This window comes from Xyrauchen texanus, chromosome 20 (genome assembly GCF_025860055.1).
Source record: "Xyrauchen texanus isolate HMW12.3.18 chromosome 20, RBS_HiC_50CHRs, whole genome shotgun sequence".
NCBI classification, from domain to species: domain Eukaryota; kingdom Metazoa; phylum Chordata; class Actinopteri; order Cypriniformes; family Catostomidae; genus Xyrauchen; species Xyrauchen texanus.
The window spans coordinates 22616177-22628380 of NC_068295.1; the positions used below are offsets into that span (position 1 = coordinate 22616177).

The 12204-nt window shown below is 36.5% G+C and overlaps 2 protein-coding genes across 2 annotated transcripts in view; one reads left to right on the forward strand and one right to left on the reverse strand.

The window, feature by feature from the left end:
• The window catches only part of LOC127660923 (polypeptide N-acetylgalactosaminyltransferase 2), a 126200-nt gene extending 120648 nt beyond the window's left edge, over window positions 1-5552 (forward strand). The window contains exon 16 of the mRNA XM_052151408.1: window positions 1274-5552. Within this exon, the coding sequence (XP_052007368.1) occupies window positions 1274-1429 (156 nt within the window). The 3' untranslated portion in view covers window positions 1430-5552. The remainder of the gene's footprint in view (window positions 1-1273) is intronic.
• Window positions 5553-8757: 3205 nt separating this feature from the next.
• LOC127661035 (piggyBac transposable element-derived protein 5-like) overlaps window positions 8758-12204 on the reverse strand; it is a 36796-nt gene continuing 33349 nt past the window's right edge. Inside the window, exon 7 of the mRNA XM_052151581.1 lies at window positions 8758-11854. Within this exon, the coding sequence (XP_052007541.1) occupies window positions 11659-11854 (196 nt within the window). The 3' untranslated portion in view covers window positions 8758-11658. The remainder of the gene's footprint in view (window positions 11855-12204) is intronic.

A 12204-nucleotide genomic window follows, 5' to 3' on the forward strand; every position in this document is an offset into this window, starting at 1 on the left:
AGGTAAAAATGGATATTCGGACACAGTGAACATTTTCAGTGCTGTAGCACTTCTACAGAATCTTCAGCTCGAGACATAAAGCACGACCAGTTTATTACGATTCCCAAACAAATGACTCTTGTGCTCTTTTGAATCTACAGGCTGAAAGATATGTGTGACCGTTGTTGCCCGATTCTTATGAGCTGGCTCAGTTAGTGAATTAAAGGGATAGTTCACCAAAAAAAGAAAATCCTCTCTTCCTTTACTCACCCTCATGCCATCCCAGATGTGTATGACTTTCTTCTGTTGAACACAAACACAGATCTTTAGAAGAATTTCAGCTCTCAGAATTTCATGTAAAATGGGTACCAAAATTAAGCAAATCCAAATAGCACATAAAGGCAGCATAAAAGTAATCCATATGACTCCAGGGGTTAAATCTATGTCTTCAGAAGTGATATGATACGTGAAGGTGAGAAACAGATCAATATTTAAGTCCTTTTTTACTATAGATTTTCCTCCCTGCCCAGTAGATGGCGATATGCACCAAGAATGCAAATCACCAAAACCGAAAGTGAAAGTGAACGTTTAGTGTAAAAAAGGACTTAAATATTGATCTGCTCCTAACCCACACCTATCATATCACTTTTGAAGGTATAGATTTAATAACTGGAGTCATATGGATTACTTTTATGCTGGCTTTATGTGCATTTCGGAGCTTCAAAATGTTGGTACTCATTCAATTGCATTGTTAGGACCTACAGAGCTGAAATACAGTATTCTTATAAAAAAATCTTTGTTTGACTCATTCAAAATAACCCAAAAACTGTTACGGTGTAATATATACTTGGCATTTATTTTTGTTGTAATAATTTAATAATCTGGAAAAAAAAAATCTATATTGGACTTTGTGAATTTAAATATTTCATAAATAATAAAATGGAAAATTCTTCAAAAAAGCAGCTCTCTTTTAAACATTCATTCAGTAATTTTGGTCTGTCTGTCAAATCCACTTTTAAAATGCAATAAAAAAATTTGCCTGCAAAAATTCTGTCTGGCAGGTAATTTTTAATTGTTAAAAGGTCATTTCAGACCCTGGTGCCAATTGTTTTTTGAAATAATTGATTTATTCATAATTGACCGGGGAGAGGAAGTTGTCATGGCCAAGCTCCCAAACATTTCGTTGTGCAGTCATCTTGAAATACCCCAAGATTGTTGTCAACTTGTTTATTAGTCAACCCCTGTGACCCATTACTAGCTGTTGTCCAGATAACTACAATTGTTTCTATTGCAGAAATGGGAGCAAATTGACAACAACTCCAAACTGCGGCACGTAGGCAGCAATCTGTGCCTTGACAGCCGGGGCGCCCGGAACGGTGGCCTGACGGTGGAGGTGTGCAGCCCCTCGCTCACGCAGCAGTGGAAGTTCACTCTCAACCTGCAGCCCTAGCTCGACACCACCAGTTCCAGTCCTCCCCTTCTTGCCTTCGGACAGCCCGCGCTGAGCACGCACTCGCCCCTCTGAGATATCGCTGCCCAGATACAGACTCAGGGCCGCCACAGCGCGGTCGCTCTGGTCCTCAAAGGCCACAGGGCCACGAAATCACAAACAAGATGATGATGACAATTTCCATCTAACTATATACCTCACTGTTTTGTCTTTTGTCCAGCTCTTGAAAAGTGAATTTAATTGTCTATACTAAATTGAGATTTTTTTGGGGGGTTTTTCATCCTGTTTCCGATGTAAACGAAAAGGATCTGCTTTCTCTCATAATTGTTTTTTTTCTTGTCTTTTATTTTGTGCCATTTTGAGTCATTTTCTTAAATGAATTTCAGCACATTTTTTTGTTGACGTTCATTGTTCTTATTTTTCTAGTCACATTACCACGTATTGTTGAATGTAAATGAGGATGTTTTATGGAGGATCCCTGCCTGCGCTGTTATCAGTCTGGATTTTGAATGAAGACAGTTTTAGTCTGGTTTGATTTGGGCTGATGGGGAGGACTCATTTGTTGTGTGCATGCTCACAGACACACTGACTGTGGAGGACATTGTCAGCCTTGTATTTTTCAACTTGCAGTGTGCACACAAAAAGAGCAGGAAAAAAAATGGAGACCTTTTTTTTTTCTTCTATAGTTTCTATTGAATTGTCAAACCTGTTATGTCTTAAAGGTGCAATTTGTAAAGATTCAGCCAGCTTCCTCTAAAGGCCCCTGGTGTGTTCTGAAGGAGAACCAAGGCATTGTACAGAACATTACTGCTGGATTCACATACTGTAGCACTGGCTGCTAACAATTCAGTGTCTGTACTTGTCTTCAAACAAAAACATCGGTTTCTCAGTTGCATTTTTCTCAGTAATAATGTTATTTCTTGTTCCAATTATCTTTTCTTTTTTTTTTTTTGGCAAACTGTATTATGTAAAATAATCAAGTTTGATAACCTGGTATCTACAACAGACAAAATTCCTGAAACTTTGCTCCTGTCTTTGGGTTTCAAGCAGAGATGTATGTGTATTACTCATCGTCTTAACTCTTTGTCCACCACTTTGATGTGTAACAAACTGTTTGTATTCTGCATAATTTAATGGGTAACATGGGAGTTGTAAAGGCTTGAAATCGCTCATGAACTGTCCTTCTGTCTTACATTCCTGGTTGTTTCATTAAGATTAATCATGATTTTTTTTTTTTAGCAACTGTGGACAAACGTGGCACATTATACTGTTACTTGAGCATCCTTATCTTTTTCAGTGGTTAAAAGTTAATGCCTTTGTTATCCATGATACTGTAAAGAAAATGTGAGTTTTTTTGTGTTGCAAAAGCTTTCAAAGTGTGCATTAGAATAGCATTTGCCACTTAACTGGATTTACAAATGATAAAAGCAACTGGGTTTGTGTTCGTGTATTGTATGTGTGTACGCGAGACTCGCTCATTCATTTTATCTTTTCATTCATTTCCCCTAGGATATTTCAAGTTTTCACATAAAAAAAAACATTGCACATTTTTGTGGTAATTCAGTTGTCACTGTTTAATCTTAACAGAACTAGTGTTACTGTAAATTAGTGAACAAAGAAGCCTGTGATATATAAAATCAAGTCATTTAATCCATTTGACCTGTCTTTCATGTATACCTGAGCTGGGATAACGGCGTAGCATTATGAGTAACTTATTGTAGGGTAGGAAATCAAGACTAAATGAGTCCCTGACTTCCTTTTGGTCAGCTCTCCTCATGTATCTGCAGTAAATGTTATGTTAATCTTTGACTTGTATGTGTTTGATTCATCTACACCCCCTGTGTTGTCCCAGATATTACAGTTCTCCATCAGTGAGTTAGAAGATGGCAAGAAGTTGCAGGGAAGGGATAGTTCACCATAATTAAGTGTCATTATTTTCTCACTCTCCTGTTGTTCCAAATGTGTTAGACTTTCTTTTTTTGTATGTGGAACACAAAAGGAGAAAATGACAGCCTCAGTCACTATTCACTTTTATTGCATCTTTTTTTCTCTCTCTATACTATGAAAATGAATAGTGACTGAGCCATTTCTTTTTATACTCCACAGAAGGAAGAAAATCATACAAGCTTGGAACAACTTATGGTAGAGACAGAATTGTTGGGCGAAGTATCCCTTTAAGTGAATCTGGGCAGAGATGGTGTGGCCTTTAGTGTGGGGTCCAGTCCAGTCCATATGGGGTCTGTGTTTTGAAGTGTCATCAGGCTTCCTGTAGTCAGATGAATTTGCTGCTCCTAGTGGATGACCACATGAATAGAGGCAGCTGGGAGAGAGCAAAGTAAATGTGAATCATGCCACCTTTCATCAGTTTAAAAGGAGAAGCCAATAAAATAGGTTTGCCTATGCTTGCATGTCAACATGTTGGTAGTATAGTGTAGTGCAACAAAGTTAAAAGGATAGTTCATCCCAAAATGAAAATTCTGTCTTTACTTTTATTATGTTTCAAACTGGTGTGACTTTCTTCCGTGGAACACATAAGATGTTAGGCAGTATGTTGGTGTCAGTAGCCATTCGTTTTCATTGCATGATGGGTGACTGAGACTCGTTCTGCTTAAAGGGATAGTTCACCCAAAAATTATCATTTACTCAACCTCATGCCAACCCAGATGTGTATGACTGACTTCTGCTGAAAACATACAATGTCCATACAATGCAATTGAATGGTGACAAATTGTGAAGCTCAAAAATCACTCAGACGCCTCATAAAAGCATCCATCCAACTCCACTGGTTTAATCCATATCTTCTGAAGCTATTTAATAGATCTGGGTGAGAAACTATAAATCTTCACTTTCACATTTTAAAAGCATTCAATTGCATTATATAGACCTACAGAGTGGGGATATTTTCAAAAAAATCTTAATTTGTGTTCTGCAGAAGAAAGTAAGTCATACTCATCTGAGATTGCATGAGGGTGGTAAATTATGAAAGAATTTACATTTTTGGGTAACTATCCCTTTAAAATCTGCTTTTGAGTTCTCTGGAAGAAATCGAGTCATATGGGATTGGAACAACACTAGAATAAATGATAACAGAATTTAAACATTTTGGTTAAAAAGAACATATCCCTATAAGGTCAATTTAGGTTTTGTAAAGGTTTTGTCTTTGAATTATGGATTTTTTTTGGATAACACAAGCCAAATTAGGAGCAATATGTGATGGCTAATTTTTGAATCGAATGAAATGTTTACATAGCACAGTGTGCCAAAGTCATTTACTGTTTGATGGAAAGATGGAAACACAGTACCTAGGACAGTTGTCCTTTCAGTAAATGAAGGACATGTGACCCCAATATTATTATTATAATTTTTTTCTTTTGTCTTTTTGGTTTCCTTTAATGCAAGATTTAGGAAAATCTTGATGTTAAATTTAACGGCAAAGGAAGCCGCATGGGGTCAGCAGTTGTAAAAGTGTATATGTGTGTATGTACAGTATGTATGTCCATGCATGTACATTTACACTCATTCAGTTGCAGTTGTAGTGATTTGGTCAACTGTACAGCGCTTGTATTTGTTAATTGTTTTATAGATATTGCAAAAGTTTGAATGATGAAAAATTATTAACTTAAATAAAAAAAATGTATATACATAACTACAGGTGTCTCCACAGTGTCTTCACAGATCAGGGATGGTACAAGGCATTTGTTCCAAGTCGAGGTGTTGTGGTTTATTTTATGAGTACCTGTGAGTCTTTGAGTACTGTTTTGTTAGACAGATTTGTGTTAAAGTGCTTGAGCCATATATTTATTACTTATTAGGCTGCATATAACAGGTAAAAAAAAGTATGCATAAATATTCATCAATGTCCTGTTGAAATGAAAATGAAAACTGAATTGTAATTCTGACAAAACTATGTGATCAATGGTCATTAACATCCAATTACAAAACACTATGTATTGTAATCCAGTGGTTCTCAACTGGTTTTGATTCAGGAACCAGATTTTACATTGGACATCAATTGGTGATCCAGCACTGTATAAAAATAGTTTGTTCTTCAAAAGTTAACAAATTTAGTGAATTTGGTGACAGTATGCCGAAAGTTCTGCTGCAGAAATCGGTCTGTGCTTACCAAACCCCCCCAGTGGCTTAAGCTGAATATGTTGTTGAATGTATGGGCCCGTGTGAGGTCCAGTTTCCAGGTGAAATATTCCCTGAGTGGTGCCTAAAGCGATTTGTGTTTTTAGTTGTAAATTATGTAATGCAGTCAACAAGAATGCATATTTTATTATCCTAAACCTAACTGTCAGGGCAGTAAAAATATTATTTTAGAGTGGGAATGCAATCTCCATGTCGCACTTGCAAAAGTTTATGTGAACGTTATTACTTCCTTCAGAAGGAAAGAACTCATTTGAATTGATGCAAAAATGTCTGTAATTCAGCAGAATTGGGCCGATTTCAGGGTACAGCATCATTCTGAAACAACATGCCGATTTCTGGTGTATTCATGCTGTTCTAAATGTCTTTTGTTGAATTTTGGTGCTTTTATGCTCTCTGCAGCCATTAACTCGGCGCACAATAAAAACTGGTTGGAACAATTTTATCATCACTTCACTTCAATTGATCTTGTATTTATTGTAGTCTGGTTTGTATTTCTTTTACCTTGCCTTGTTTTATATATGGTTTTGAAGTATACACTCACCTAAAGGATTATTAGGAACACCATACTAATACTGTGTTTGACCCCCTTTCACCTTCAGAACTGCCTTAATTCTACGTGGCATTGATTCAACAAGCATTCTTTAGAAATGTTGGCCCATATTGATAGGATAGCATCTTGCAGTTGATGGAGATTTGTGGGATGCACATCCAGGGCACGAAGCTCCCGTTCCACCACATCCCAAAGATGCTCTATTGGGTTGAGATATGTTGACTGTGGGGGCCATTTTAGTACAGTGAACTCATTGTCATGTTCAAGAAACCAATTTGAAATGATTCAAGCTTTGTGACATGGTGCATTATCCTGCTGGAAGTAGCCATCAGAGGATGGGTACATGGTGGCCATAAAGGGATGGACATGGTCAGAAACAATGCTCAGGTAGGCCGTGGCATTTAAACGATGCCCAATTGGCACTAAGGGGCCTAAAGTGTGCCAAGAAAACATCCCCCACACCATTACACCACCACCACCAGCCTGCACAGTGGTAACAAGGCATGATGGATCCATGTTCTCATTCTGTTTACGCCAAATTTTCTCAACAGAAATCGAGACTCATCAGACCAGGCAACATTATTCCAGTCTTCAACTGTCCAATTTTGGTGAGCTCTTGCAAATTGTAGCCTCTTTTTCCTATTTTTAGTGGAGATGAGTGGTACCCGGTGGGGTCTTCTGCTGTTGTAGCCCATCCGCCTCAAGGTTGTGCGTGTTGTGGCTTCACAAATGCTTTCTATCAGCTTGAATCAGTCGGCCCATTCTCCTCTGACCTCTAGCATCAACAAGGCATTTTCGCCCACAGGACTGCCGCATACTGGATGTTTTTCCCTTTTCACACCATTCTTTGTAAACCCTAGAAATGGTTGTGCGTGAAAATCCCAGTAACTGAGCCGATTGTGAAATACTCAGACCGGCCCGTCTGGCACCAACAACCATGCCACGCTCAAAATTGCTTAAATCACCTTTCCCATTCTGACATTCAGTTTGGAGTTCAGGAGATTGTCTTGATCAGGACCACACCACTAAATGTATTGAAGCAACTGCCATGTGATTGGTTTATTAGATAATTGCATTAATGAGAAATTGAACAGGTGTTCCTAATAATCCTTTAGGTGAGTGTGCATGTCCATGTTGGCGTCAAACTAATTTGGCTAAATAGGTAGTAAACATGGGACTGAATTTGCAGCAAAACTCTAAGTTTAATTTGATAACAGGGCTTTCGAAATGAACAACAAAGGATACTGAAATTGGTTGTGGAAAAGTTTATGCTTAAAATGTTCAAGTCTCCAAATACACAAGTCGGGCATATGGGGAATTGTTTGAAAGCTTAAAATCTGAACTTTTTATAGATAACAGTCACTTCTGTATTCATGGTACATAAAATAAAAAAATAAGACCTGGAAACACCCGTGTTGCAAATCAGCATCACATAGAGGTCATGTGATAGAAATATAAATAAAGTCTTTCAAATAGCATTTAAATAGACAAATCCTATAATAAACGAAAGCTCTCATTGAATGTGACTTTATTTTGTTTCCCTAATACCACAAATAAATATATCTGTAAGACATCAAATACAAACGTCTCTATTATGTGCCAATTCTGTAAGCCCCAAATAGCTAAAAAAAAAAAATAAATAAATAATCTACAATTAGAATTGTTTACCTGGCTGTGAGCTTGCTTGTATGAATGTTATATCTAAGATGTCCAGAACAAAATATACAGTCCAGCAGGAAAAGCATGCTAAATTAAATCATCGGAAATATATAATATTGACAATTGATGGTAAAATGTTACACATTAATGCAAAGGGTTGGATCTAGTCCACTCAGAGGCTGAGGTATTTGATGAAACAATAGGGGTGGTGCATGAACTGTAAATTAGACTGAATGTCTGTGGACAAGCACATCTATGTGGGCTAAAATGTGCAAGAGCACCACCTACATTTCAGATCGTCATTTTGTGAAGGAAGGTGATGGATGAAAAATTATTTTCTGTAGTACTTGCTTCCATCTAGTGGATCAAAATACTTTTTGGAGGGAAATGGATTGAACAGAACCAGAATTACATGCTTTCAAAATTAGGCCAAAAAAATATTTAAAAAAATATTTTTAACAGAAGAATTAATGTAAGTGCTTAATTATAAGCTTCACATTTCTGCCTTAAACCCCATTCACTTCCATTGTAAGTGCCGCACTGTAACCTCAATTTTTGCTTTTATTTTAATGAAAAGGAGGGGCGAGGCAAAATAAATTTTTGTCTTCTGAATTGTTTTTACCTGTTTTTTGGCAATTCGTCCACGGTATGTGCAAATGGTGAGCTTTTATATTTGAAAAATTAGTGTGAAATATTGCAGGCGGCAGACCAAAAATTACACAGAGTTGAAGAGGTTAACTACGTGCACTGTTAGATGCACTTAATTACATTTAGCCCTGCTGTCCGCAATCCTATCACAACAGACCTGTGACCAATTTTCGGTTGTGGGTGACCCAACAGTTTAGAGCCATTACAGCTGTAATGTAATTTGTGGCATACATCTAAGAAGCACATATTCATGCTATTCATTCACATTGTATACTGCAGTGCCAAGTTGTCAAGAAAAATAGCAAATACTGTGTTTATAAACAACATTTATTAGTGTGCAAATTGCTGTAAACTCACAAAAGGCAGAGAGATGAAGCACGGTCAGTTTGGTAACAGGACATACAGTGAGTGTGAACATTACAGATAACACATCACACACTGAGAGACAGATACTCTCCCACACAGCTTATTTTCAACATTCACGGTGATAAGATGAGTGAAGCATTATACAACAAGGCACAGCACATTCACAACATTCATACATGAAAATAGATAGATCCATGTACTACACTGGGTTGTTTAATTGACCAGTTATTGAGGAATTTTGGTCCAGTAAATTAGTTATTCACAGACTATATAGTTGTCATAGCTGTTCCCTGTTATTAAAATGTCAGTTATAATGATCTGATATCATGCCATACGAAGCTGGTCTTAAAGTAGTGTGAAAATGTTAGCAGCTTGTGCAAAAGCAGAAACTTTGCTTAATGGAAGGGTTTTTTTTCCTTACACACTGCACTGGTAGGAACTTTCATTAAAAGTCTTGGCCGCGCCAACTATTTTCACTGGATTACAGAGAATGTTCTTGGCAGAGTTGTACATAGCACCCAAACCAGTCTTCTACTATATATTGTCTATTGCACTACAGTAGATCACCCAAAGCAAGGCCCTCGTAAGGACATAAGGGTCAAAGAGTTTAAACCAGATACCACCCGTCTCACATTATTAGTTCACTGTCTGCCTCACTCTGAATTCACACCTGATTTAAAATATTCCCATTGGAGTGCTGAGAGAGAGAGTGTGGAACAAACCCAAACAGGTGCTCTGGAAAACACAAAATCTCAATGTGTTCACTCAAAAAAGTGTCTGGACAGATAAAACAATGATTTTGTCTTAAAAACCAAGTATGAAAGCATGGTGTCTCTCCACAAACCCACTTAGAGTACAAAGGTAAACAGCAGGTGAAAACATACAGTTAAAGGGATAGTTCACCTAAAAATTGTAATTCTCTGATTTTCTCACCCTCATGCCGTCCCAGATGTCTATGACTTTCTTTCTGCAGAACACAAACAATGATCAATATTTAAGTCTTTTTTACCATAAATTCTCCTCCCTGCCCAGTAGGTGGTGATATGTACAAAGAATGCAAATCGACCAAAAACAAAAGAAGTGAGATTGATAATACAAAAGGACTTAAAGATTGGTCTGTTTCTTACCCTCAATTATCATATCACTTCTGAAGATATACATTTAACCACTGAAGTCTTATGGAGTCCTTTTATGCTGCCTTTATGTGCATTTTGGACCTTTAAAATGTTGGTATCCATTCACTTGCACTGTGAGGACCTAAAGCACTGAGATTCTTCTAAAAATTATTATTATTATTTTGTGTTCAGCAGAAGAAAGTAATGAGGGTAGGTAAGTAAATGATGTTTTTAGGTGAACTATCCCTTTAACTGTAAATGAATGCCAAGGAAATTGTAGTTAGAATGTCTGACAGCTGTGACACAAATTCACTCACAATTGTACAGGTGTCCCTAACGGTGTTCATTATTCAGTATGAATACAGCACAGAGATATAGAGGGGAGATGCTTGAGTAAATGTATTATTTGAGGGAAATAACCAAATCTTGTAAAATGAATCTGCTTCAGTGAAGGGACAAAATTATTCCATGGGTAAGTAGCTGAGTGATTGAAACTTGTCATTACTATTACAGAATTTACAATCTAGCAACATGGAAGATTGATCATTTGATAAAGTCTGACTGACTGAATATCTAACAAAATGAAAGAAAACATATAATCTATCCTGTTAAGGGTTAAGAGACATTCTGGTTAATTTAAGTCGTTCATAAGTTTCATTAATATTTTTAGAATCACGTTCAAATACAAAAATGTATATTTTAACTGGGTAGCCTACTCTATTTAATTACACATAATAAAATATAAAATTATGTAAATTATTATTAGAAATTATATTTACATAGTTTTTTCTTTTTTTGGTGTACTATATTGGGCCCTATCAAATAAATGAATAACAATTACTATTACATAAAGAAGAATTTAATTGACAAAATGATAGGGATAATAATGAAAGGCAGACAAAAGAGTTTATGCAGTGTCATGGAAATCTAATTCGAGATCAATGCAATTTTTTCAGAGCAATTCATTGAAAAATCTGCAATTCATGGCCTCAGTTACTTTCTACTTGTGTACTAGTTAAGTGCAAAAATGATTGGGAAAGCATAGTTGTTCCACATTTCACATCAGATATTATATACTGTAAGTATCAGTGTGGCATTATACTGTACATCAGCATTTAAATCACAACAATCACGTTGTTGCTGTGTTGCTGAGTAAAAGATAATAAATTTTAAGTGATATAAAATAGAAAAAAAGCCCAGATATTTGGGAAAACATCTAGGACCTCCCTTTTAACATTAAGTGTAATATAAATTAAATGAATTGCATTTAATTTTCATTTTGGTGATAAAACACCCCGATCTCTAAATATATACAGTATATTTATCAGTGCTCAATGTTGAATATGCTGTTCACAAACAGAGATAATTCACAAAACATTGTATCTAAGGGTTCAAAACTACGTCAACACTATTACTGAAACTCTATCGATAAAAATGATATAACAAAGGGCACGTTTTCGTGTTTCTCATGCAGCAAGCATTACAGAGACTGTTGAGTGATATATGTACAATGTTCCTGTGATATAAAGACTTTTCATGTGGAAATGGCCAAATAAATGTGAAATCAGATCTCAAACATTCCTTTTTAACCAGACATGGCACATTATCTATATGTTACATATGAGGTGTTTCAAATACCATTTACATGACCCTGAAGTGCAAAATGCTAGTTCATGAGTATAATATGTCTGTGTTAGTATGACATTTTGTAAGTGGGTTTGAGACAGCATGTGGTTCCTTCATTGAGTGGGTGAGCAGTCGTCCAGATCCAGCAGCTCTTTGACCAGCCTCTCGCCGAACTGTGCTCGGCTGTAGCGTTTGACATGGTAGGCGTCTGACATCTTGTAGAGAATGTAGGCATTGTTGATGGCAATGCTGATGGTCAGCCAAAACACCTGCTGCCAGGTCTTATTGGGCTTGTGGAAAATGAAGTACCTAGTTGGAAAAAGAAGATTATTTCTTGACATTTTAGCAACCAAACTTTTGTTCTCAATTTTGGTGGCTCAATTTGTGTGTACAGGAGCAACTACGTCCAAGTTAAGCAACAATAAAAATTAATAAGTAAAATGTTTTACATTCAATACGTCTAAGTCGCTATCCATGCTTACGCATATGCATATATTTCTGCACAGAACATTTTCATGCAAAAATTATAAAGCAATTTTATTATTATTATTATTTTTTATTTTATTTTATTTTTTTATAAATTTAAGATAACATTTAGAATCAACTCAATCCACATACAATACATCAAAACTCACAGAGCCCTGGTGGCTGTTAAAGGA